Here is a 27,191-nt window from a genome sequence, read left to right on the forward strand (position 1 = left end):
GACACCAAAGAGGTACAAGCATCTCAAAGGCTCCATCCCTTCCTTCCCTCCACTTCTGCTTATAGCAACACTCCTTTTACCCACACTTCCTGTTTCTGGCACTTGTCTTCTTTTCGGCTGTTTATACTTCCCCCAATACTTCCCCCCTGTGGTTAAACAAGTATAAAGCCCTAAAGCTGTAGATTTAAGTTGCCCTCTCTCTCTCTCTCTCTCTCATTCATTCCTCCCTACACATAGGCTCACGCGCCTGCTCTCTCCTCTCTTTCTCTCTCAGAATGGCACCTCTAGGTATTGCCTTGGGTATGGTTTTCTATTTACTTCAAGCCGTTTCTGGAGAAAGTGGCTATGCAGAGAATGGTGAGTCATTTCTAACTTTTCTTTAGGATTTCAGATGATCTCTAGCATCTGTTGCTCAGATCCTTAACAGACCAAAGTGGGGCACTGGGTTAGAAGGGAGTTTGAGGGCTTGCCACGTAGTCAGTCGTTTTGTGCATTCTAACCACCAGGACAGAGGGCCTGGGGACAACACTGTGAGTGGTTTGTAAAGGCTTAGAATTGTCAAGGGGTGCACTTGACTCTCCCAGTGTGGATCTTACATGTTGGTCAATGCCTCTGCTCTTACGAAAAGAACACCCACAGAGACACACTGGTTATGCTTGTTGGAGAATCTTCAAGGTAATTTTTCCTTGTCAAGAAATGAAGCTCATTTTGTTTTGTTTAGCTTTTTAGAAGGTTCTGAAAGCTTCACTTTCAAGATAAAATAATATCCAGGATCAACAGCTTTGTCTGCCCTTACCTTTGCTATATCCTCAGCACCTACTCTAGCATCTAGAACATAGTACACATTTAATAAATATTTGAAAATTTCTTCAAAATACTTTAGTTTTGGTAGAGTTGTGTGGTATTCTTAGTGAATAACAGAATAGGGTTAAGATCTGAGCGAGTTCTCATTGAAATATATTTAACTGTCTCCATGTCAACAATTTTACCATCATATAATAATTATCTTTGGGATCCTTAAAATACTTATTATCTAGAGGCAGATGCTGCCTACTTTGTAAATCCATTGTAATTACAACTGAACCGTACCCAAATGTGAAGTAGTCCAGAGGAGCCGCCTGGAAACTTGGACCACCAAATTGCTCCTGAAAATTAAACGCTTTCACTTTAAGACTTAAAAAGTATTTGCTTAACGAAGATATCAAACACATCAGCCTAATGACTCAACTTGGCTATCTTAAGTCACGTAATTTCTAAGGATAGAAATCCCTAGAATATTTTCTTTAAGGGACTTGCCAGAGGGTTGACATTTTTCACAGTGTGACCATAAATGAATCACTTTGTGGGAAATGATGATTATTTCATGGTAAATGTTGTCTTGTGTCTGTAGATAGATGCTTGGCACGTAACACGTAAATCTTACTCTTTGGAGTATAGTATATCCCTTCTATTTCTCCCTGCTGGTCATATTATTTTGAAAAGAAATTAACAATTTTAATTGAAAGCTGAGTTTTCACTTCAACTTTTTAAATTTCAGGGTTTTTTAGGAGATTTGTAACCACCCATCCACATGATTACATCAAAATACTTCCTGGTTTGGGGTGTCAGGAATTCAAAATAATCAGCTGTGGTTTGTTGAAAGATAAGTTAGTTCTCTGATAACCACAAGAGTGATCAAGAGAAGAAAGGGATACTTTTTAAAAATCCAAACCATTTATACTTTTAATCAACTAAGCCCTTTCAGTAGGAAGCTTTTAAACCACACTGCCTTGTCTATAATACATAGTTCAAAAAACCTAATTTTTATAATGAGCTTTTAAAAAATAATAGGTTAACTCACTGTTAAAAAAAAGCTCTATGTAATTTCAAAGCCATAGTCATAATAACACCTTTGACAGAGAACTCTTTTTCAAAGGAGCCCCAAATGCTTCGTGTATATTCTCAGAATTAGAATTCTTATTTTACCTTTTCATTACTTATTTCTCAAAAACATGTGATAAAGTAGCTAACCCTGATTGAGTGCTTACTGTGTTCTAAGAAGTCTTTGTATACTTTTATTCAATGATTCCTCATGATAACATGAATTTAAATATCAGAACTCTGAAGCTTAGAAAGGTCGAATAACCTGAAGGAGGACCACAGCTACACAGTAGAATAGCCAGGATTTTAACCCACATCTGTTCAGCTCTGGTGCCAGAGGTCTTAACCACTGTGTATATGATGCTTAACTAAGCTTAGAGCAGGTATAGCATTCTCTTTGTAAAATGCCATGCGATTTTGCAGGTTATTGAGGAGAATTTTTCTTGTATACAAAGCAACTTGGCTTAGTAACACCTGCTAAAGAGCCAATGAGCTGTTTGTCAAAACATGGCCATTTTAATTGTATGACCACTGCTTTTTTTCTCTTTTATTGAAGTATAGTTAACTTACAATGTTGTGTTAGTTACAAGTGTACAGCAAAGTGATTCAGTTATACATACATATATATATATATATATATATATATATATATATATTTTCTTTTTCAGGTTATTTTCCATTGTGGATTACTATCAGATATTGAGTATAGTCCCCTGTACTCTACAGTAGGTCCTTGTTATTTACCTACTTTATATATAGTAGTGTGTATATGTTAATCCCAAACTCCTCATTTATCTCCCCCCACCTCCTACTATCCCCTTTGGTAACCATAAGTTTGTTTTCTATGTCTGTGAATTTATTTCTGTTTTGTAAATGAGTTCATTTGTATCATTTTTTAGATTCCACATGTAAACAATATCGTATGATATTTGTCTTTCTCTGTCTGACTTACTTAACCTCTAGGTCCAGCCATGCTGCTGCAAATGGCATTATTTCATTCTTTTTTATGGCGGAGTAATATTCCATTGTATATGTAGACCACCTCTTCTTTATCCATTCATCTGTCAATGGACATTTAGGTTGCTTCCATGTCTTGGCTATTGTAAATGGCCACTGCTTTATAAAATGTATAAGGATATACAGCAAACTCACTTTGCCAGATTGGTTGGCTAAGGATAGCGGGAGTGCTTTGTTCTGTTAATACCCGGCATCTGCTAGACTCTGCTCTCTCTGGCTTACGTTGTATGTTGAAGAATTTTGGAGACAAAGATGAGCCACAGATGTCTGAATCCAAATAGTAATGTAGGTTCTGTTGTACAAGATTGGTGGAAGTTCTAAAGAAGAGAAAACATTAAGAGAGCATGAGTACTGCCATATAAGGGCAGGCTAAAGCCACACAGAACCATTCCATCAAGAAATGTGCCAGCAATTAGGGGACTAGATTCACTCTGTAAGATTAGGAATGAATATGTTTTGAAATGCGAGCCCTAAATGGTGGGCTGCCCCTCATTATTCAAAATTGTCATTAATAAGAGGGCCATACCCTTCTGAAATTACATAAGGAGTCTTTGCTGGTGGCAGAATTGTGAGCCGGATGGATTCTAGGTATAGTCAGAAAGAGCAGTGCACACAGCTCTTATCTAGATGTGGCTTTTAGAGATTTGTCACTTTGACTGGACCGACCTTTCTCTCAACTGGTTGATCCACTCACAACCAGCTTTAGTAACTTTCCCATAGAACTAATGGGTTATTGAAGTAAAGTGAATGCTGCTTGTAATCCCATGGCCTACAGGACACTCAACTGGGGTTTGATTTTTAGTATATTGTCTATCCTATTTAAAGCATCTATTTTCTAGTATCAATGGGCCAAAGTAATTTCTAGTATCATTGGACTTTGAAGCAATCATAGCTCACACTCAGCCTGAGAATGGCTTTGGTTACTCTGGATTTTCTCAGATCCCAGTTGGAGTATTTTGCTGACATAGTTTTCTCTATTAAGTATTGTAAAATATACACACAAAATATCTATATAATCTTAAGGGCCTCAACCCAGCTTAAGAAATCAAATACTATCTCTGACAGACAATACTTTCCAAAAGTGGTGGCAAAAAAATTCTGGTTCCCCACATACTTCCAGAATTTTGCTAATGTCTAGAAAATGCAGTATCTCTAAAAGAAGGTTGTATAAGCACAGAAATAGTATCTATAAGATTCATGGGAAGGCCCACCAGATCTGAGTCCTGTCATGTAATTTTTCCTAATCATGTTTGCCTCAGTTAGTAGCTTAAGACAAGTTGCCTTATATAAATATTCACACAATGGAGATAATCAATGGTACTTTTAGTTAGGATGCCTATTCAGGCAAGGGAAAGCTACCATTTTAAAAAAGTGAACTTCTGAATGCAAGTTAGCTATCACCTTCTTTCATTCAAAAAAAAAATTCTTGGGAAGGAATAAATGAAGATTAGTAATAAAGCCCAAGTCTAGATTAGGTAGCACATAAATAATAAAGTATCTCATTTGAAATGTATACAAACAAAAGAAATTCCCATTTATATAAAAGAAAGTGTGTGTTCAGTGTCTCATTCTAGACCTCCAATGCACTAACCCAATGGCAGAGATATTTAGAGATCTTAGGAGGCTATTTATTAATTGTGATGAGTTTTTTTCTATTAGAAAAAAAATCTGTGCTCATTAAGTTTTGTTTTGGTTTTGTTATTTTGTTTGTTTGAAATCCTATTTCTTGTCTTTGTCTTTGAGCCTTCCTTCTTTAGATAAACAATCATCACTCCTTTATGTCCACCACAGAAGGCTGCCATTTTATCAGTCCCTCCAGATTTCAAAAAGATGCACTTATTTGCTTCATTAACAGCTGTAGGTTTGTTCTTTCCCAGGAGACTTTGACGATGCAGAAATGGATGACTACTCATTCTCGTGCTACAGTCAGCTGGAAGTGGATGGATCCCAGCACTTGCTGACCTGCGCATTTGACGACCCGGACGTCAACAGCACCAATATGGAATTTGAAATATGGTGAGGAATGGTGCCTTCAGTGAGTGCTTAGAAATCCTCTGTCTCTCTTTCGTGTACTGTACAGCACCAGCTGCAAAGGCGAGAGTGTGGGAGCTAATTATCAAATATTAAAATTGAATAAATTCCAAAAACTTCCTGGAACCCCTTGTCCTTCACCAAGAGACTCAAGCAAAGCAAATCTCAGGAGTTCATCTTTCAGGTCCCGCTGCTACAGCCAAATGACAGTATGGATGTAGGAGATCCCACATCCCTCCTGACTTCATGGCAGAATTTAAATTCTGGTTCTTCTGGGACACTCATCCCCCAAAAGTTCTTTGCCCAACATGAGACAATGTAGTGTCTTGAAGCTGCACTTGAGGGCAGGTGCCTGGTTTCTAATCCCAACATGAGCACTTACTAGCTTTTTAATCTAGAGTAAGTTGTATAACTTATCTATGCCTAAGTTTCTGCACCTGTTAAATGAGATATACCACCTCATAGGGAGATGTGATGCTTAAATAATTTAATACTTTAATAATTTAATTAGAAGACATATCGGGTATGTAATAAGGAATGAAAAAGAGGCATTAAGTCAAAACTCTATGAATCTAGACTTAACTGCCATCCCCTTGACACAGTTTGACTTCAGATGGTACTCTCAATACCAGTTTTCCAAAAATCCACAGAAATAAATTGGCTCTTGGTTTCATGGGACCTCTGAGAAAAGGTAAAAAGAAAGAGAAAGTGTCTGGTTTGAAGGTTTGGTAAAGAACTCAGAGAACTTTATCTTCTCCCTCTTCCACAAATCATCTCTTGTTGCCAAGGGTTACTATCTCTAATGACGTGAAAAAAATACTCTATCGTAAAATTCTGACTTGTAGCTATTTCCAAATTCATATCAGATGACCTAATTTTAGTTAGTTGCCTAGTAAGGAAAGTAAGTCAAGATCCACCAGTAGTAAAAGAGGGCTTCGTAAATTCCTTAGACACTCAGCCAACCCTCCACAATATATAGTCTAGACAAGCCCTGAATCCCATGTCTTATGTTAATTCCCTACATCTGTTCATGCAGTGCCTTCTGCTATGGTCATTGGATAAATATGACCTTGGACTTGAATTCCATAGTGTGTTCTCAGTCTGCCTCTGTCAGTTCACTTCTATAACATGCTTTCCAGGAATAAAATATATCAGGAGAAGAGGAACCTACAATGTTCAGAATCTGTGCAGCAACTAGACTCCACTAAGGCAGCCGAACAACTCATTCAAAAGATGCAATCATTTTTGTGGGCAAAACCCTCTCCGACACAGAGGTCTGCTTTGGGCTCTCCAGCCAGCCGGGTGGTGAACTGCAGTGGTTTTTCTTGGGGAGGCTGAGGCTGACCTTCTGTCCACTTTCATTCACAATGGTATTTGACCACTTCCTTGGCCACTTGAACAAACTTTCCCGCTTCCTTTAACAAGTCTCTTGATTTCTCCTGTCATATTTTAACCTGTCCATAGCCTCCGTTTGGGTTTTTCAGTTGGGTTCAGATATTTCCGTTGGAAAGCGATTGTTTTAAGACACGTTTTCCGTGTGAAAGTATAAGTATAAAGCCCTTAGTAGGTTAAGGTGCTTCTGGAGAGAAGCCGTTTTTGCAAAGGTATCCACACCTTGAGGGAGAGATTCGTGCAACTCCTGGGTTCAGAGTAGTGATGTAGCTCAAGTTAAAGCCACTTAACTAGAGTGCTGTACTTGCTGCTTTGGTTGGGCTTCTTTTCCACAATGAAACTAGCTTTATTCGAGCTTTTTTTTCTGTGAATATAAATTTATAAAGAAAGAAATTGTAAATTACTGAAAACTGTGAGTTCTGCTGAAGTCATTACACAGGTGGGATTGTTGATAGAAACCAGGCGCTGTTTCCCAGAGGGCTCACCAGGGACATTTTCTAACAAGCATTGCCTGATCTGGCTGCCAGTCTCCCAGGCTCAGAAACCTATTACTTATTGTTCAGTGTGCAGATCCATCTCTCAGGGATGGACTTGGATTAGCCAAAATCACAGAGTTGGATTGCCAGCACTCCAGTTGACAACTTTACATGGACAGATGCAACTACCATAGTGACCCAGATGTTCGCCCTGGGCTCAGGTGTTTGGTGGGGAGGAGGGACAGAGAGGGCCAGTAGGTTGTGCATCAATATAAATCCACTCTCACTGGGGGATCTAGAAATTCTTCATTCACCAGCACCCTAACTAGCTCCCAGGTACCTGGAGTGACAAAGCAGAGGCGCTGGAAACAGGCAGGGAGGTTGGAATCCCAGTAGTGGCACTAGCTCTGTGACCCGGGGAGTCATTTAAGCTCTCATCCTAACAACCACCTTGCACTGGGGTAGAAGGGTTAGCGTCTGGCTTATGATCAGTGCTTGTAAATGGTACTTAATTCTCTCAGTGTCGTCAGATTTTCATTAAAAATGTGATCCAAAGGTTCAGTAAATACAGCAAAACAAAGGAAATTTGTTTGTTGATTTTAAGACCAGAGTTAATTTGATTCATATCTCAAAGTGGTTAATTTTTCTAAATTTAGTAGCCATCATTTAAAAGTCTAAGTATCTCTTTAAAAATCAGATTTGGTAATGCTAAGCCCAGATTAGCTGAACAGAATTCTGATTGCTTCTATAAATGGGGAATTAAATCTCAGTCCTGAAGTTAGGCTAAATTTTCTCATTTCTATTACCCACATGGACACCATAGGCATGTCAATTTGGGACCCTGCTTTTTAGGTGTCTGCATAACTTTCATAGTGAGCTCTCAGAAGGTAATTATATTTCCTTTATTTCCACATTCTTGGGGACACCACAGTCACTCCCAGGTACCGCCTACAGATACCACTTCAAATACGTCATTTTTTTGTTTTCATCAATTACCACCAACATCACAGGCTGCATCCTGCCAAATCTACTTCATGCTCCTGACTTAACTAGCAATATCTGTCAAGTGTTTTTAATTTAGTCCTTTCTACAGTAAACCATACTAACTTTCAAAGGTGTTTAATACTTTTGAGAAGATTCTGTCTTTTAGGGCCGAATGAGGAATAAAATCTATGGTTGTTTTTAGTATTTCCATGTAAATATCTGTTTGCACCAACAAGAGAAATGTATTTATCACGCTAACTCCCGGCGATTGCAGGAGGTTCAGGAAGGTGGCGTTGGGGTGAAGAATCAGGTGCTGTGGTCCCAAGTAGCCTCTCCCTGTTTTCAGAACAAAGGAATTTGTGTGAGTGGTTTACGTTTGATGTCCCTTAGGAAGGTCCTGCAGGGCCAAATTTGCTAGCCTATAGTATTGCTTGGGTACTTGTAGTGATCTCTTCTCCCCACCAAAATACCCTAGAACAGCTCTATCCAACAGAAATACAATGCAATCCACAAATGTGTGAGCGATATATGTAATTTAAACTTTCCTAGTAGCCTCATTTAAAAAAAAGAAATAGGTGAAAATTAATTTTAGTATTTTATTTAATGTAATATTGCCAAAATATTATCATTTCAACCTATAATCTGTATGAACAAAAAATATTCATGAGCTATTTTACATTCTTTTGCATTCTACATCTTCATAATCTGGTATTTCATATTTAGAGCACATCTCAATTTGGACGAGCCATATTTCAAGGTCCAATATCCACATGTGGGGTTATGGCTATTGTGTTGGCCAGTGAAATCCCAGAACGTTCCTAATCCTAGCAATACACGGTTAGCGACCAAGTAAGCTGTTTTAATTTAAGTGAATTGAAATGAATTGGATTGAATTGAGTTGAGCCGCTCATGGGGCGACACTGAATTTCCTCCAATCACCTAAAGCCAGGGTTAGTGGCACAAAGCAAGGCTGTCTGTTCTAGACCACAGTTGTCTCTTAGTCTTCCGGCACAGCTTCCCCTCCACATAGGGCAGCTCCTAGAGCTCAGAGCCCATAAAAGGCTGCCCAGGCTCACAAGACAGCCATATGGTGATCCTTTATTTTTCTTGCTCATTACTTGCACTCCCTGAAGAGCAGGAATGAACTAAGAATACCATTTTAGATTCTTCTGAAATGTCCAACAGTACCGGGACCTTGCTACATGTTAAGGATCTGCAATTGAATATTCCACACATGCTTTACTTACAAATATATCCTAAACTCAATGGTTGAACCAAAAGCCATTTCCTTCTAATTCCTCCATAGCACGTTTACCTAAAGTTCAGAAATGGGATCCTGACCCAGTTGTCCTCTTCCATCCTTCCTCATCAAACCATGACAGTGTTGCCATCTTCAGAACTTTCCATCTGACACTCTTCTCAAGTTTGTTCCTTGGTATCCGTCTAGCTTACCTTAAAATTTTGCTTTTTATTTTTGCTCTTCTCCAAATGGGAAAACCCATGTAGCCCAACAAGGGGCGTACTCTAGAAACTCCAACACCACACACACACACACACACACACACACACACACACACACACACACACTCAATGCCAGAACTGCATACCCTAAATAAGATAACAGTTAACAAAAAAGCTATACTGGGGGGGAAATGTTTAAGGAATGTCCCACAAACAATAAATATTTTAGACCATGTAGGAAAAACAAACTGGTAACCATGGTTATCACAGGAGATGTGAATTAAATAGAGGGTTGAAGGAAAGAAATGAGTAATTTTACTTTTACTCCGCACTGTTTATTATGACAGTAAGAATACATATTCTGCTTTACTTCCTTATTTTTTATGTGGTTTTTTAATTTAATTTCACTTTCTTTTTTGATTACCATTCATTTGGGGGGTAAAGTTTACCTATGGTAAAATGTACAGATATTAAGTGAGTTTGGTTTTTTTTTTTTGTAAATACTTCAACTCTTTAGTCAACTTTGTTTTTATAAATTTATTTATTTATTTATTTTTGGCAGTGTTGGGTCTTCGTTGCTGTGTGTGGGCTTTCTCTAGTTGCGGCGAGCGGGGGCTACTCTTTGTTGCGGTGCGCGGGCTTCTCATTGCGGTGGCTTCTCGTTGCGGAGCACAGGCTCTAGGCACGAGGGCTTCAGTAGTTGTGGCGCGCTGGCTTCAGTAGTTGTGGCTCACGGGCTCTAAAGCACAGACTCAGCAGTTGTGGCACATGGTCTTAGTTGCTCCACGGCATGTGGGATCTTCCCAGACCAGGGATGAAACCCATGTTCCCTGCATTGGCAGGTGGATTCTCAACAACTGCGCCACCAGGGAAGTCCCTTAAATGAGTTTTGAGAAACATATTTGACATGTTGCCATCACCTCAGTTGAGATATAGAACCTTTCTTTCACCCTAGAAGGATGCCTCCTGTCCCCTTGCAGTCTTTCCTCATCTCCTGTGAGCAACCACAGCTCTGAAACCTATCAGCCTTTGGTTTTGCCAGTTTCTGTGAGTTCTCATAAATGACACACTGCTCACTCTCTTCTGTCTGGCTGCTTTCACACAACAAAATGTTTTTGAGATTTATCTATGTTGATGCTTATCTCATAGCGCATCTTTTCAGTTGCTGAATATTAATTCCACTGTTCAAATATATCACAAATTTTTAATCCTTTCTTTTCTTGATGGACGTTTGAGTTTTTTCAAGTTTGAGGCTATTCTTTTTAAAGTTACTATTAACATTCTTATACAAATCAGTTTGTTGGTACGTATTTTCATTTCTCTGTGGTAAAAACCTCAGAGTGAATTACTGTATCACAGGGTAGGTGTGTATTTAATTTTATAAGAAACTACCCAACAAGTTTTCCGAAGTGGTTATACCATTCTACTACCAGCAATGTATGAGAGCTACACATCATTTCCAATATTTGACTTTGAAAGCGTATCTCATGATTTTATTTACATTTCTCAAATAACAAGTAACGTTGACCAGCTTTTCAGGTACAGTTGGCCATTTGTATGTCTTCTTTTGCTGAGTATCTGTTAAAGTCTTTTGTCTTTTTTCATTGAATTATTTGTCCTTTTGTTATTGATGGATGTGAATTCTTTATATGTTCTGGATACAATTCTGATGTTAGATATATGTACTACAACTATTTTCTGCTAGTCTGTAGCTTGCCATTTCATTTTATTAATGACATATTTTAATAAGCAGGAGGTTTTTGTTTTGATGAAGTCCAATGTATTTCATTTTTCTCTTTTGTGTTTAGTGTTTTTTGTGTGATGTCTGTCTGTCTACACTCAAATCTAGGAGGATGTTTTCTTATGTTTTCCTCTAAACAGTTTACAGTTTTAATCTTTATATTTAGAGCTATACTCCATACCCAATTAATTTTTGTGAGATTGAGGTTCATATTTTCCACACATTTGCTCAGTTGTTCCAGGACAATTTGCTGAAGACATTTATTTCCATTGAATTGATTGGGTGCATGTTTTAAAATCAAGTAACCTTATGTGTATGAGTCTATTTCTGAACACTCTATGTTTTCCATTGATTAATATTTCTATCATTGTGCCAGTGTTAAACTGTCTTGATTATCATAACTTTATAGTAAGTTTGAAATCAAGTGCTCTGTGTCCTCCATATTTGTTCTACTTTTTTCAAAGTTGTTTTGACTATTCTGAGTTCTTTGGGTTTCCACATAAATTTTGGAATCAGCTTGTCGATTTATTTTAAATCCTGCTGAGATTTTGATTAAAATTACATACACCAATTTGGGGGAAATTTCCATTTTTCACCACTGAGTTTGCTAATCCATGAATGTAGCTCTCTATTTATTTAGATCTCCTTTAATACCTCTCAGGAATGTTTTGTAATTTCCATTGCAAAGGCCTTAAACATCTTTTATTAATTTTATTTCTAAGCATTTTATGTTTTTATTGCTATCATAAATGGAGCTGTTATTTTTTTAATTTACTTTCCAATTTTTGGACACTAGTCTATAGAAATATAATTGACTTTTGTATACCGACCTTAGTGAATTCACTATATTAGTTCCCGTGATTGTGTTGGAGAACCTTTATAGTTTTCCATGTGAACAAACATGTCTGCAAGTAAAGAAAGTCTTATTTTCTTTCTTTTCAAACTGGTGATTTGTATTTGTTTCTCTTGCCTTATGCACTGGCTAGAACCTCCAGTGCACTGTTGAATAAAAGTGGTGAAAAATAGGTATTCCTGCCTTGTCCTTATCTTAGGAGAAAACTGTTCACTAGTTCACCATTAGGTATGTTATTAACTATAGACCTTTTGTAAATGCCTTTTATCAGGTTGAGGATGTGTCTGCTGAGAGTTTTATCATAAATAGATGTTGAATTTTGTCATATGCTTTTTCTAATCACTTGAGTTGATCAGATTATTTATGCCTTTTATGCTGTTCATGTGGTGAATTGTATTGACTGATCTTTGATTGTTGAACCTACCTTGATTTCCTGCTTGCATTCCACTTTGTCATTATATGTTAATATCAATGTATTGACATTTTCTTGAGGAACATTAATTTGTAAATTTCTTTTCTGTAATATTTTTGCCAGCTTTCTGTACCAGATTTGAGCTAACTTCATAAAGTAAGTTGGGAGGGGTTCATTTCTCCTCTATTAATAATAAATTCTTATTAATAATAAATTGAACCTCTTTGAAAGAAAGGGAACTATTGAAACATTCAATTTCTTCCTTATTTTCACTTTTGGGCACTATCTCTTTTTAGATTACTCTAACTGTTGCAATATTCAACCATTTCTTAGAGTTTAGAGTTAATGTACTATTTCATGTAAAATATAAGAAACTTGCAACAATATAGTTGTACTTATCACATTCTACCCTTTGTACTACTGTCATATATTTTATATCTACATATATTGGGGTTTTTTGTTGTTTTTTATTCTTTTTTGGCTGCATGGGGTCTTCGTTGCTGCGTGCGGGCTTTCTCTAGTTGTGGAGAGTGGGGGCTACTCTTCATTGCGGTGCGCAGGCTTCTCATTGCAGTGGCCTCTCTTGTTGTGGAGCATGGGCTCTAGGTGCGCGGGCTTCAGTAGTTGTGGCATGTGGGCTCAGTAGTTGTGGTTCTCAGGCTCTAGAGGGCAGGCTCAGTAGTTGTGGTGCACGGGCTTAGTTGCTCCACAGCATGTGGGATCTTCCCGGCCAGGGCTGGAACCCGTGTCCCCTGCATTGGCAGGTGGATTCTTAACCACTGCGCCACCAGGGAAGTCCCTACATATATTGTTAATGCCACAATAATGCTACAGTATTTGCTTTAAACAATCTTTATCTTTAAAGAATTTAAGAGAAGAAAATATGTATTGGCTTTTTTATTTATTCTGGTCAATCTAATTGCTTCCTGTAGATCTGAAATTCCACCTATTATTATTTCCCTTTGGTCTAAAGTACTTCCTAAAACAAATTATCTCAATTTTTATGTAGCTAGAAATATCCTTACTTTGCCTTCATTATTGTAGAATATTTTGTAGTGTAAGAATTCAAAGTGGACATTTTTTTCCCCTTCCAGAGTTTTAAATATATTATTCCAATGTCTTCTCGTTCACATAATTTCTGATGAGAAGTGATATTTTTCTCTGGATGCTTTCAAGATTTCTTATTTGCCTTTGCTTTTCAGCCATTTGACTATGATGTGCCTAGGTGTGGTTTCCTTTGTATTTATCCTGCTTGGATTGGCTGAGTTTCTTAAACCTAAAAGTTGATATTTTTTGCTACATTTGGGAAATTTGAGAACATTATTTCTTTAAATATTTTTTAGCCAAATTCTTTCTTTTTGTTCTGGAACTCTAATTGCATATTTATCTATCCCCTTGATATTGTCCCACAGGTCAATAAGACTTTCTTTCTGTTGTTTTAGACTAAATAATTTCTATTGATCTATCTTCAGCTTCACCAACCTTTTCTTCTGCCTTCTTCTATCTGCTATTAAGTCCATCCCATACATTCAGTACATTTTTAAAAACTTTAAATTTGTACTTGTCAGTTATAGTATTTTCATTTTGTTCTCTTTTATAGTTTCCACTTCTCCACTAAGATTCTGCATTCATTCAATAATTATGACCATATTTTTTTGAACATATTTACAAAAGCTGTTGAAAAGTTCTTTTCTGCTAGTTCCAACATCCAGGTCTCCTTGGGGTCAGTTTCCATTGACTGCTTTTTGTCTTGACTATTTGTCACATTTTTCTATTTCTGCTCTTTTGTAGTAGCTTTTGAATGTAGGAAGGACACTATCGATAATAGGGTGGTTTGTTTATTGATTGATTGATTGATTGATTGGATTCTGATAACTTCCTCTGGCAAGTGTTAATTTTAACTCAGTTAACTTGGCCAGATTAATCTCCAAATTCTCCTTTTGAGGCAGCACCAAAAATATCTTGTTAGTTCCTTCTAGAGCCATCTAGCTATTGCCATGGTTTCCTTGGATTTTCCTCCACAACTGCACAATTAAGGGGACATATAATAATTTAAGCAGAGTTTATATGCAGACTTAGTGTCTTCTATGTCTAAAGTTTCCTCATTTCTAGACTTTTCTCCCTTAAAAATACCCAGCCACTCAGGCCAACCGAAACTCTGTCCTCTAACTTCTCAAGATGGTAAAACTGTGGCCTTCTGTTAGATTCTAAATGCCCATCATAATGTGACCTCAGAAGTGCCTTCAGATAAAACAAAACAAAACAAGCAACCTAGAAACAAGGATCTAATCCACTCTTTTCTAAAGAATTAAATTCCCCTAGTGTCTGTCTGCTTTTGGTTATTCTCCAATGCTTTTAAATAGCATTTTCAAAAATATGTTGCTCAAAGTTTTTAGTAGTTATATGTTGATGGTTAGTGCAATATAAGTTACTCTGCCACTACTGGAACTAAAACAGACTTTCTTTTTAAAATAGGAATTTTTTAAAAGAGTACAATTTGGAGCTTTTGATGTGGTCGCATAGTAGGCAACATTCTCTTTTCTTCAGTTTCCTGAAAGCCTGATTTTAATTGGGAATAGGAGGTCACAGAAGTAACAGAATTCGATTCCTAGAACATTTAATCTAAGGAACATGGGGAGAAGGGTTGATTTTAAAGTCTGTTGATGAGTTAAAAGTGGAACTCAGCCACAATTACCTATGAAAATTCCCAAATTACCCATTAAGTGTATATGGTTTTATGTATATAATCCTTTAGACTATTTTATTATTTCCTTTAATGCTTTTTTGGTCAATATTTCTTTACAGGCTTTATTTTTTCAATTTATTCCTGCAGGACATCAAAAAAAGAAATTACCTTCCCATCTAAAGAAAGTACTTATCTTCTAATAATCAGTTATTACAAGATAAGAATTTTCCATTATTTTCATGAACATGCTTTGACTATTTCAGGTTCAATTGCATCTAATGCCTGAGTAAATCAATGCTGATTATAATGGCAGCAAAAAGCTATTTTATTTTAATTCTCTCTCTCTCAAATATGCATCTACCCTATGGACAAATTTAAAGCCACACAAATGAAAAGTGGATGTGATGCTATTCCTTCTATACAGAAATTCCTACTTGAATTAAGATAAATTCCTTTTTTGTTTCTACAGTGGGGCCCTTTTGGAGGTAGAGTGCCTGAGTTTTAATAAACTGCAAGGGATGTATCTCATCAAGACTAAGAAATTCTTACTGATTGGAGACAGTAAAATATGTGTGAAGCTTGGAAGAAAAAGCGTGACTTGCAAAAAAATGAACATAGTCAAAATAGGTAAGAAGTTGTATATAGAGGTATGTTGCCATTTTTCAGATATCGGAAGACAGATATCTGTGTCTGAACTTTCTGTATGTTAAAGTAGACAAATCATGGAAACTATTTACAATAGAAAATATCAAATTCTCTAATGCATATAATTTCTTAAGAGAAATGAAAGTTTGAAGCTTATGCTATTTATTCTTACTGTGAGAGAACTCTGAGGGTCTTCAAACTGAGCTATGAAAAAGGGTGATTGACACAGATTGCAGGAAGAGTTCATCTGTGTGAAGTGTCTAACTGGAGCTGGGCCTCCTATACTTCACCCACACACGTCTTTTCCTTCCTCACCTTACCTTTTCCTGAATTCCTTGTAATCATCTCCCCACATACCTACCTGTGAATGTATTTAGCAAAATTATCAAGTTATTTTTAAAAGTAAATATGCCTTCTGTATTAGAGTTCTCCAGAGGAACCAGAACCAATAGGATAGATGGATATACATAGATACATAGATGATAGATAGATAGATAGATAGATAGATAGATAGATAGATAGATAGATCGATCGAGAAAAAGAGATTCATTTTAAGGAATTGACTGTCATGATTGTAGGGGCTGGCAAGTCTGATATCTGTAGAGCGAGCCAGAAAGCTAGAAATTCAGGTAAGAGTGGATATAGTGGTTTTGAGTCCAAATTCCAGAGGGCAGACCAGGCAGTCTGGAAACTCAAGCAGCGTTTCTATGTTGCATTCTTTGTATCGTTCCAATTTTAGTATATGTGCTGCCGAAGCGAGCACTCTATGTTGCATTCTTAAGACAGAATTGCTTCTTCTTCAGGGAATCTCAGTGTTTGCTTTTAAGGCCTTCATCTGATTGAATGAGGCCTACCACATTTTAGAGAGTAATTATTTTACTCAAAGTCTCCTGATTTAAATGTTAGTCATGTCTTTAAAAAAAAAAAAGTACCTTTATATTAGTGTTTAGCCAAACAACTGGGGACCATAGCCTAGCCAAGTTGACACATGAAATTACCATCACACCCTCCTAGGGGACTTACTATTGAGGAGTGATGCATAGTTATATCTGATTCGGCCTAGAATATATATATTAAGTGTAATATGTATGTAGAATATACATATTACACTTGGCCAGAAAAAGTGATAATTATTATAATCCAAAAAAAGTACAATTTGAATTGCTACATTTATCTATATGTTTCCCTTGGTTCTATATAATATCCATATACATAATAATATGAATTATGGATTTCAGTAAATCCATTCGATTATCTGGTTGTAAGTCAGCATTAATTACCAATTCACCATTCGGTTACCAAGCAAATAAAATTATCAGAAAGACTGGGAATATAGACACAAAAAGTTTTCCCATTACTTACAGATTTATCACACTGAGGTAAATAAGGTTCTTTTTCAAAACCTCAGAGATACCCTGGTAGAGGGGAATGTCTAAGCCAGTTATGATATATCAGTGCAATGGAATCCTAACTTCTTGTATTCATTCTACCTATGGAGATTTACAAGTGAAACAATATATATGGGGAGAAAACTGTTCAAAGTGATGGAAGAGGTGCATTCTCTTTCTGGTTTTAAATACTATGGCTCTGTCTCTCCCTCTTCTCAACCCCCTCCCTTCACCCTCCTAAAAGAAAATTAAAGGTAAGAGAGCAATACTCGTTAGAGATGACAAGAGAAACTTGGAATCTAGTCTCAGTTTTGGACCACTAATATAGTAAAGGGCAAAAGCAGAAGTTCCATGTTTGAACAGTCATCTTGTAGAAAAAGCAGAGGGAGAGTAGAAAAGAGACATTAGGCACAACCAGTGTGAGTGCATAGTGGGGGTGGCACAACAGGGTATCTCTGAGTATCGGGACACAAGCAAGCTGAGTTTTGGTCATTTGGAGACCAGGCTGCTATGGATAGATGTTCAGTTTGTGCACAGGGCACTATATCTAGAAGTTCATCATTTACATTGCAAATACATATTCACTCTCAGAGAGCAGGCAGAGAGGGCAGAGACTCAGTCCTGTGACAGAGTCCTGAAGCCCCAGGGGGGAGCCCATTCTTACAAAAACCCACCCCGGCACAGAGGCCCACATGCATCCTAGTGCATGAGCATGGGAACCCTCAGGCACACCCACAGGCTCTTGGTGGCAGTCTGCCCCATCAGACTCCCCGGATCTCATATGTCCAGTGCTCTTCGAAGGCCACATTCTGTACCACCCAGCAGATGGAAAACCTGAGCGGCCGCCTCCTCTGAGGGACCAGAGCAGAGACAGGGCGTGCACTCTGCTGGTAGCACAGGTCTACGAAGCGGTGCTGTGAGCACCTCGGGGCTTTGGAAAGCACGCCCGGGCAAGCAGGGTGAGCGGTGGTGGAGACATGTCTCCCAGTAGCACCGTCTTCTGGTTCCTGATGCGACAGTTCATTAATAGAACTGTCATTTAACTAAGTTGAAATTGGATGCTGCTGATTAAACCCCAGAGCCAGAACTCCCCTGAAGCCACCCCTCCCCTCACTCACAACTCCTTCTTTAGGTGCGGGTCCCCAGGAAGGCTGCAGGGGCAGCTTCTGTCTCCCCCCCTTTTCTTGTCAGGGTAAATGCATATAATAGTTCAAGCTGTGCCAAGAATAAATTAACTTTTTTAAGATGTTGCTTGAGGAATGAGCACCTTTTTCTCATTTGCTCAAGTGTACCATTGGGTTTAGAAGCAGACCTGTGAGGGGAGTGCCTGGACAAGCCAGTGGGAGAGAGCTGAGCACAGAAACAAAAGCTCAATGAAGGAGAGAGAGTTCATTTGTATCATTTTTGTTTTTTAGATTCTGCATATAAATGATATCATATGATATTTGTCTTTCTCTGTCTGGCTTACTTCACTTAGTATGATCATCTCTAAGTCCATCCATGTTGCTGCAAATGACATTATTTCACTCTTTTTAATAGCTGAGTAATATTCCATTGTATATATATATAGCACATCTTCTTTATCCACTCCTCTGTCAATGGACAGTTAGGTTACTTCCACGTTTTGGCTACTGTAAACAGTGCTACAATGAACATTGGGGTGCACATATCCTTTTGAAGCATGTTTTTCTCCAGATATAAGCCCAGGAGTGGGATTGCTGGATCATACGGTAGCTCTGTTTTTAGTTTTTTAAGGAACCTCCATACTGTTCTCCATACAAATGAACTTATGTACAAACCAGAAACAGACTCACAGAATAAACTTAGAGAATGAACTTATGGTTATCAGAGGGGAAGGGGATGGGAGAGGGATAGATTGGGAGTTTGGGATTGACATGTACACACTGCTATATTTAAAATAGATAACCAACAAGGACCTACTGTATAAATAAATAAATTTTTTAAAAAATAAATAAATGAAGGAGAGTGAGACTCAGGATCAGAGAGAATTGGATTTACATCTTATTAACTCATCCTATGGGGGCTGAACTTAGCTAATTAACCTCTCAGACTCAGTTTCCTCATCAGTATACTGGCAATGAGTGAGTGTTGATGCAAAATGGCGTAAGTTAAGCACTTGGCACTTAGTAAGTATATAATCAACATTAGTCTGTTCTTCCCTTAATTCTTCCATTATTGAGAGGCCTTGGGAGATGGGGATGCAGCAAAGGATTCAGTGTCAGAGGTTTTGTTGAGAATGTGAATCTTAATCATTTCCTTGAATGGCAGCTAGAAACTGGCTTGGCTGGTGTCAAAGGACTGACAGTTTTCTCTGTTGGTCTGTTTCTCTATACCCACTACCTTTCCTCCTGCTTCCCTTTGGGGTATCTTCCCTGTTTATAGTGCATCTAAGGGTAAAAAAGGGTAAACTTCCCCTTGCAGAAGACATCCAAGGGTAAAGAAAGAACCACTTCCTCTTTTTCAGCACCTCTGGGGAAATCAAGGCAGGAGACACTTAGGAAGCCACCGCTACAAGCAAGTGATTATGACAAGGGGGCCAAACTTCACCACATGAGCTCATTTTACTGGGTCAGCAAGTCAGTCTTAAAGCTGAGATCATATAGCCTGGAATCCAGCTCAGTCTACTGCGTGAAGTTGTGATGAACACACACTCCCTCATTAACAATAGGTTTAGGTTAGATTTTAACCTATGCATCTCCCAATCTCTGTCTGAGATCAGCCATGCAAACAAGTGGCTGCCCCATCCCTAGACAACTAAGTTCCCAGGCTTTAGTGAAAGAACAGCAAAGAGGACAAGACAGGGAAACCGCAAGTCAAGGGTGGGAGGTGGCCTGACACACATGTGCTCCTAAGATTTCAGTACCTTTCTCCGGGTTTGTTCTGCCTGCAATAATACCTCTCTCCCTCCCACAGTATTTCATATATGGTGCCTCTGATCCTAGGCAGGTAGACAGGAGGAAGAAGGCAGAGAGGAGTTTAGAGCTAATGCAAACAAGACTGAAGGAGCAGGCAACCTGCAGTCATACCAGAAGTTACGAGCCAGGGCCAGGATGCAGATCCCCAGTTTCCATGTAACTGAGATGAAGTGTAAGGCCCCAAGTTTTATCAGAATAATGAAGACTCAAAGTTCAAATTCTCCTGCTTTGGAGCTAGTTAGTAACAAGTCCTCTAGTGCTCAAAAGGGGAAGAGAATGTGTTTTTGCGTTAAATTAGCACTAGCTCCTGTAACCAATACGCCCTAAAACATATACTCCAACACCATAAGTTTATTTCTTGCTCATGTAAGAGCCAAAATGGGTGTTTCTAACCTGTGGGTGGTGTTCGTTCAAGCAACGTTCAGGGCTCCTCCATCCTGGGGCTCCACTGTCTTCAAAATATGACTCCAAGTGGCAGAAGGGAACTGAGCATGGGGTCACACATGTGGGGTTTCTGGGCCAGGATGGGAGGTGGTGCACATCACTTCCGCCCACATCCTTCACAAGAACACACCCAACTGCAAGGGAGCCTGGGAAATGTAGTCAGGCTTTGAACCGGGAAGAAGAAGAAATGGTTTTTACTGACCCAGAAAAGGAATGTGATTTTCAGAGTAGATGAACTTTAAAAATTATAATTATTTCCTTGACTACCCTATAGAATGACCTCATTTCTTTTTCCTTTTCAGTTAAACCTGAGGCTCCTTTTGACATAAGAGTCGTCTATCGCAAGGGAGCAAATGACTTTGTGGTGACATTTAATACGTCGCACTTACAAAAGAAGTATGTGAAAGAATTAATGCATGAGGTAGCCTACCGTCAGGAAAAAAATGAAAATGATTGGATGGTATGTAGGTCAACTACATTTATACATTATAAAATTTATGAAGATGTATATAAAAATATCTTAATAAATAAGTTATATATAGATTAAAATATATAAATATATAAAACTGTAAAATAGAAACTTCTTAATGTTACTTATTTTATAGTCTCAGAGGTACATTTACCTGGGGCGGGTCCCTAGCAATTTTGTGTTCAAAATGTGCCTTTTACTAAAAGAAGTTCTCCAAAGTGTAAAATGTTTAGGCCTCGCAAAACCTGGATCTTCTCTGTCTCCTTTCTTGTCCTAGCTCTCACTTTTTTCTTGCCCTATTTTTTGTCTTTATAAAGTTTCTAAATGAAATAGTTGGACTAACCATTATAGATTGAGATCAAATCCATCCTCTTTATCTGGGGGCCTGAAAAAGAATCACATTTAGCGCAACTCTCACAGGCAAATCAGGCAGAAAAAAAAAATCACCAAGCTGCAACCACAGTCTGGTTTATTGGAGTTGTGGGAATAGCCTGAAGTAAGTAGGAGAGGAGAGTAGGAGAAAAAAATAATTCATTTTTTTTAAGCCTGAGTTCTTAAATCCTTGAAGTAACAGCTTAACTTTTACCCTTCATAATCTGGGTGGTTAAACTCCATGAGTCGCTGCGGTTGGAATGGTCTGGCGCTCCTCACAATCTGTTTTGGGGAGAAGGCAGGAGAAAATTAGGATGTCCCAGGGTTTCAGGTTCCTCTGAAGTCACTGGATTAACTTTTGTCCTTTTTGTACCACACGAACAGAAAATGGATAACAGTTGCTTTCTCAAGGGGAAATGAGATTCTACTTATCCATACTGTTCTCTTTTCTCAGTCCACAATCAGTCTTGTGTGTTTGCAATTTGCTGCCTTACACTACTTACATAAGTATAATGCCCACGCCAAACCTCCTTCTCCCTCCTTCTATTCCCACTGACAGACAGGCACACACACGCGCACACACACACACACACACACACACACACACACACACACACACTAGTAGGCTCCTTTGATCTTGATCTCTTCCAGTCTTTATCTGAAAATTGCATCAGTGGAAAAGCAGAGAAAGGAAGGATTTTGAATAAATGGTACCAAGACAATCAGTTTACTGGGGAAAATTAAGTTTAATGCTTAACTTGCTCCATGTAACAAAAAAATTAAAATAGAAGATGTTTTAAGGAAATTATGTTAAAGTGAAACTCTAAACAGGCTAAAACATTTACAGGTAAATGTATATATAATCTTGAGATGAGGAAGAACATTTTAAACATAAAAACAGTAAAAGAAAGCAAAAGATGGAAACATGTGACTACATAAAAATAAAGGTCTGTAAATGTCAGCATACACAATAATCGAAATCGTAAGGCAAATTAGAAATTAGGCTTAAATTACCACACATACAACTGACAGATGGTTAATATTCTTAAAATATAAAGAGGTCTTATGAATCATTAAGAAAAGGACAAATATGACAATAGAAAAATTAGCAAGAAAGTTGGAAATGTCTCACAAATTAGGAAATATATAATTTCAATAAGTATAAAAAACTAATAATCAAATAAATCTAAATGTAAATAACCATAGGTATTACTTTTTACCCATCAAATTGATAGAGTACCTTTTCCTCTTAAGGATGACACACGTTATTGGAGAGACTGTGTCTCTATATTGCTATTCACGATGTAGAGTTATATCTTTCCAGAGGAAAATGATTCTTGCTCACTAACCTTACCATTCCCTTTCATCTCTCCATGGGATGTGAAATGGGAGGTAAAGAAAAAGAAGAGATCAGAGTGTGGAAAGGAAGGCCGGAGCCTGGGAGTGATTTATACCCTCCCTGACTGGGAGAGCCCAACTCACCTGAATAAAGATAACGACCCATTTTATCACTGCCCTCCTTGACCACTTGCAGCATTGTTTGTGAGCTCACACACTCTGCCCCAATTCTGCTGCCAACCCCTCCACATCAGAGCTCCTTTTTCTAACAAATATGAGAGAACCTCAAAAGAATGCCCACATGACTAAAGACACTCACCTTGAAATGATTGGGAGATGTGAGCACCGCCTCTTTTTCCACCTTAAAAATGTAGTGGCCTTTTTTTGCTCTTCAGCACATGAATTTATCCAGTACAAAGCTGATGCTCCTACAGAGAAAGCTACAACCCAATGCAATGTATGAGATTAAAGTTCGGTCCATCCCTAACACCAACTATTTTGAAGGCTTCTGGAGTGAATGGAGTCCAAGTTTCCACTTCAGAACTCCAGAGACCAATGGCCCAGGTAAGAAGTGACTAGAGTCTGTTCCCCCCCGTAGTGCTTTGCATGTCAAAGTCTGTGAGCGACAGTGAGAGCCAGAGAGATGAAACAAACCCACAAGTTAGGACTCCCCAGAGGGCATTCTTACACTTTCTTTGAAAAATGACCTGCCATCTTTGCCTCTTTTGTGAAGAACGAAGAAGGGGTGGGAGTAGGGCTCTTAGTCACTGATCAGCTGATGTAGGCTGTCTGGACTGTACTGTCCCGGGCACTCCTGGGAGCCACTAGTTCTGAATAAAATTCCCACCCACTACCTCTAGTTTACCAATTCAGACTGGGATCCCAGTGGCCGGTCCCTCCAAGTCCCTCTAGGGAATACCATAGAGGGTGGCAGATGGGTAGGCTGGTGTGCCTCCTTTTCTAGAATAATGAAGATATCCTGGGGGTCTAGGAACTGAGAACAGCCAGAAGAACCAAAGGGCACAGCTCAGGCAGACCACTGGGGACCCAGAGCACCCCACATATACCTTCCCTTTGGGGGCTGCGCGGAACAGCTCTGCTGCACCAGCCTCCCATCCTTACCCTGGGAATTGCTGAGGCTGCAGGGAAGAGCATCTCTCAGCATCCCCCTGCTCCGCTTCTCTCTCTTGGTGGTGGAAGTTAGCCAGGGAGTGCTGCTGTCTTTACTGTTAGGTCACTTTTAAATTCCAAGTGACAGATGTTCTGGACTTGGTCACCTAAGTCGGTGCTGAAACCGTGTACAAGCTCCTGTGTCCTTGTCTTTTGAAGCAAAAGGCTGACTCAAGAGTTAATGATTGAGGAATGTGAAGGTGTAGAAACAAAGACTAGCTATTGGGCTGGGGAGCTGGTAACAATTTATAGATTATAAATCCGCCACATCTGCCACCGAACTCACGGTTCCCTGAGAGATACAGATAAAGGCCTGACACACATTCCAAGTTGTTTTTAACAGGAAGCACACCCCTACCAGATGAAAACTGCTGACCACAAGAACGTAGACCCTAGACTGGTTTGAACCAGAAGGCTGATGGTGCTGACTCCCTATTTCCTCACCACCAACCAATCAGAAGAATGTCTACCAGCTGACCACGCCCTGCTCCTTGAACACTATAAGACTCCTCACTACCCCCACCAGGGTGGGGCACGTAGTCTTGAGGGCATTAGCCCGCCGTGGTCCCATTTGCTTGGCAAAGCAATAAAAGCTACTCTTTTCTAGTTCACCCAAAACTCTGTCTCCACGTTTCTATTCAGCACCGGTGAACAGAGGCTGTTTCAGCAACAGCGTCACTTACTGAAGCCCAAATTCCCCCATAAAAGCTAATACATCATCCTGTTTACTGAAAAGCAACTTTCAAGAAATAATAAATGGGCCCAAGTTACTAAATAAACTCAAAGCATACTGAAAGTCTCCCCCACGGCACGCTTCATGATTGCTAACCAAGATCTATCCTTGCCTTCCAGGGGAGATGGATCCTGTTTTACTAATTATCAGCATTCTGAGTTTCTTCTCTGTGGCTCTGATGGTCGTTCTGGCCTGTGTGTTGTGGGAAAAAAGGTGAATTTCTTTAACTAATCAAGAGAGTGGTTATGTGGGATTCCAGACAGAGCTCTAGCCCTGTTTATTGATGAGAAAACTACAAAGGGGAATAAGGCATTTGAGGAACTGCAGTGCCCTATAACCCTCCTCATCCTCAGGCGCTGGTGAATTTCCATAGTTAATTTCACAAGAGGTAAAAATATATAAACTGAACATAGGGCAAATCCTCCCCGCAAACCTTTCCTCCCAAGTGTCCTCAGTGGGTGAGAGCCATCCCTCCAGAATGCCTGGGTAGCTGGAGGGACCCATGGGAAATGCAGAATGTTTTTGAAGTCTTAGCTTTCAGCACACAAATTCACGAGACTTTTGCATTCTACTCCATGATAGGGCCACGCTCGTTTCATCATTTAGACACACATCAGTCGAGTTATTAATGTTCTAGGAAGATGCCCTCAGCACAGGGTCACATACACGCCCCCCGCCCCAAGATACTCCAGTTTCTAAAGTACCACCCTAAAGCAATTTCCCTGTGTAACTTTGAAAATATGTCTCTCTTCCACCAAAATCAGAGCAGAGGAGTTGCTGCCAATGAAGAGAAAAGAAAGATGGCAAAGCCTATTTTGGGGAGTAGATGAACAGATCAGATTTTAGTTTCATAGCTACATCACTGCCAAGACTTATTGTTCCTTTTCTCCAGGGCTCTTTCCCAGGGGCGTATCACTGCTGTCTGGCTCACAGAGTAGATCGCTGACAATGGTCTCTGGTCCAACCCCTCCATGGGCTGGTGGGACTCTGAGGCCCAGAGAAAGCATGTCACTTGTCCAAGGTCATCCACCTAGTTGTGGCAGAGCCAAGGCTAGAAATCTGCTCTTCTGACTGCTGGCTCAGAGTAAGTGGGAAGGTCTATTGTGCTTTCTTCCTCCACCATTCATTTCATCTTCAATGTCCTTTTATTTCAGAATTAAGCCTATCATATGGCCCAGTATCCCTGATCATAAGAAGACTCTGGAACAACTGTGCAAGAAACCAAAAAAAGTGAGTGCTTCTGGTGTTTCTATCACTATGTCAGAGGCATCCCAGCAGCCAAGAATGGTATTGCAGGATGAGGAATGGCTGAACCTCAAGTGTTGGTCTTTTGTGTATCACATAACTAGGGTCCCTCATAAGATGCCAGCTGCAGGTTCCTGGAGGTGGGAAACTAAAATGACATACAAGTCTCAGAATTTCCCAGACTTCCCCAGGGATGGAGGGCATGGCAAGTGGTCACTTCAGACCCTGAAGTATCACAGCACCTCCAGAGGCAAAGAGTCAGCTACAACATGTGGGTAATTCTCTGACATACCCTGGTAAACCCCTGTTGGAAAGTTCTTGAGCTCTTTTCCTGAACAGAACATTTGCTGATGTGTCTCTCTGGTGCAGTCTTAATGCTTCTCTCTTTTTTTTTTTTTTTTTTTTTTTTTGGTGCAGAATTTGAATGTGAGTTTCAATCCTGAAAGTTTCCTGGACTGCCAGATTCATAACGTGGATGGCATTCAAGCTAGAGATGAAGCAGAAGGCTTTCTGCAAGATCCTCTTCCTCCACAGCTAGAGGAGTCTGAGAAGCAGAGGCTCCGAGAGGGTATGCAGGGCCCCAACCGGCCCTCTGAGCATGCAGGCATCAGCCCAAAAACTTTCAGAGGAGAGTCGTCATTCAGATGCCTGGCTGGGAACATCAGTGTGTGTGACGCCCCTGGGCTCCCCTTCTCCAGGTCCCCAGACTGCAAGGAAGGTGGAAAGAACGGGCCTCTCCTGTACCAAGACCTGCTGCTTGGCCCTGGAACTACAAACAGCACCCTGCCCCCTCTGTTTCCGTTCCAACCCGGAACTCTGACATTGAACCCTGCTGCCCAGGGGCAGTCCATCCTCACTTCCTTGGGATCAAGTCAAGAAGAAGCCTATGTCACCATGTCCAGCTTCTACCAAAACCAGTGAATTGTAAGAAACCGACGACCAGAACCATCATGATGAACAAAGATAACTGAGTCCCACTCTCCCTCACAGCACAAAGAAGACAAAATGAAAGCAGCGCCTCGACATGGTCCACAGGTTTCTGAAACAGCGCTTCAACCACACCTCCCTGCTTCAGTGGCAAGAGACAGGAGACAGGGGCATTCTGCTTCAGGCAATGCAATGATTCATTTATTTCAGAAAGGAAAAAAAGCAGAAAAGAGAGAAAGAAAGGGTGGAGGAAAAGATGGAGGGGTGGGGAGGGCAAAGGGAGCAACAGAAGAAAGAAGAAGAGGAGAATTAGAATAATAGATACCATTGTCAGGACTCACTATGTACACAATGCCGTGCTGCGTGCTCTACACATCTGTTCGCACTGCATCCTCACAATAATCCTGGGAGGTGGGTGCGATTAGTGTTATTCTCTATGTTACAGATGATGAAACTGTGGCTTAAATTAGCTTATCCATGTTCCCCACTCAGCAAGGAGTAGAATCAAGATCTGCTGCCCAGGAGTCTTACTGCAGTCTCCTCCAAGTCATGTGCCTTCCTCTTAACTAGGGACTGTCCCACTCTCAAGTGCCAAACCTCACTTAGAACAG

The 27,191-nt window shown here is 39.6% G+C and overlaps 1 protein-coding gene across 1 annotated transcript; it reads left to right on the forward strand.

The window, feature by feature from the left end:
• Positions 1–221: 221 nt before the first annotated feature.
• Positions 222–26,811, forward strand: IL7R (interleukin 7 receptor). The gene is made up of 8 exons (XM_036848045.1): positions 222–357; positions 4,755–4,893; positions 15,383–15,540; positions 20,629–20,786; positions 22,901–23,069; positions 24,528–24,621; positions 25,563–25,638; positions 26,071–26,811. Exons 1-8 carry the CDS (start codon positions 276–278, stop codon positions 26,572–26,574), a joined length of 1,380 nt encoding a protein of 459 aa, XP_036703940.1. The 5' UTR covers positions 222–275; the 3' UTR covers positions 26,575–26,811.
• The last annotated feature ends 380 nt before the right edge of the window (positions 26,812–27,191 follow it).

This window comes from Balaenoptera musculus, chromosome 3 (assembly GCF_009873245.2).
Source record: "Balaenoptera musculus isolate JJ_BM4_2016_0621 chromosome 3, mBalMus1.pri.v3, whole genome shotgun sequence".
Classification (NCBI taxonomy): Eukaryota; Metazoa; Chordata; class Mammalia; order Artiodactyla; family Balaenopteridae; genus Balaenoptera; species Balaenoptera musculus.

What these genes read in the sequence shown, in the direction of transcription:
- IL7R (XM_036848045.1), top strand. Translation starts at nt 276, where the DNA reads ATGGCACCTCTAGGTATTGCCTTGGGTATGGTTTTCTATTTACTTCAA. An exon ending in TGTGTGTTGTGGGAAAAAAG is followed by an intron (nt 24,622 to 25,562) that starts GTGAATTTCTTT and finishes CTTTTATTTCAG; the next exon opens with AATTAAGCCTATCATATGGC. An exon ending in TGTGCAAGAAACCAAAAAAA is followed by an intron (nt 25,639 to 26,070) that starts GTGAGTGCTTCT and finishes TTTTTGGTGCAG; the next exon opens with AATTTGAATGTGAGTTTCAA.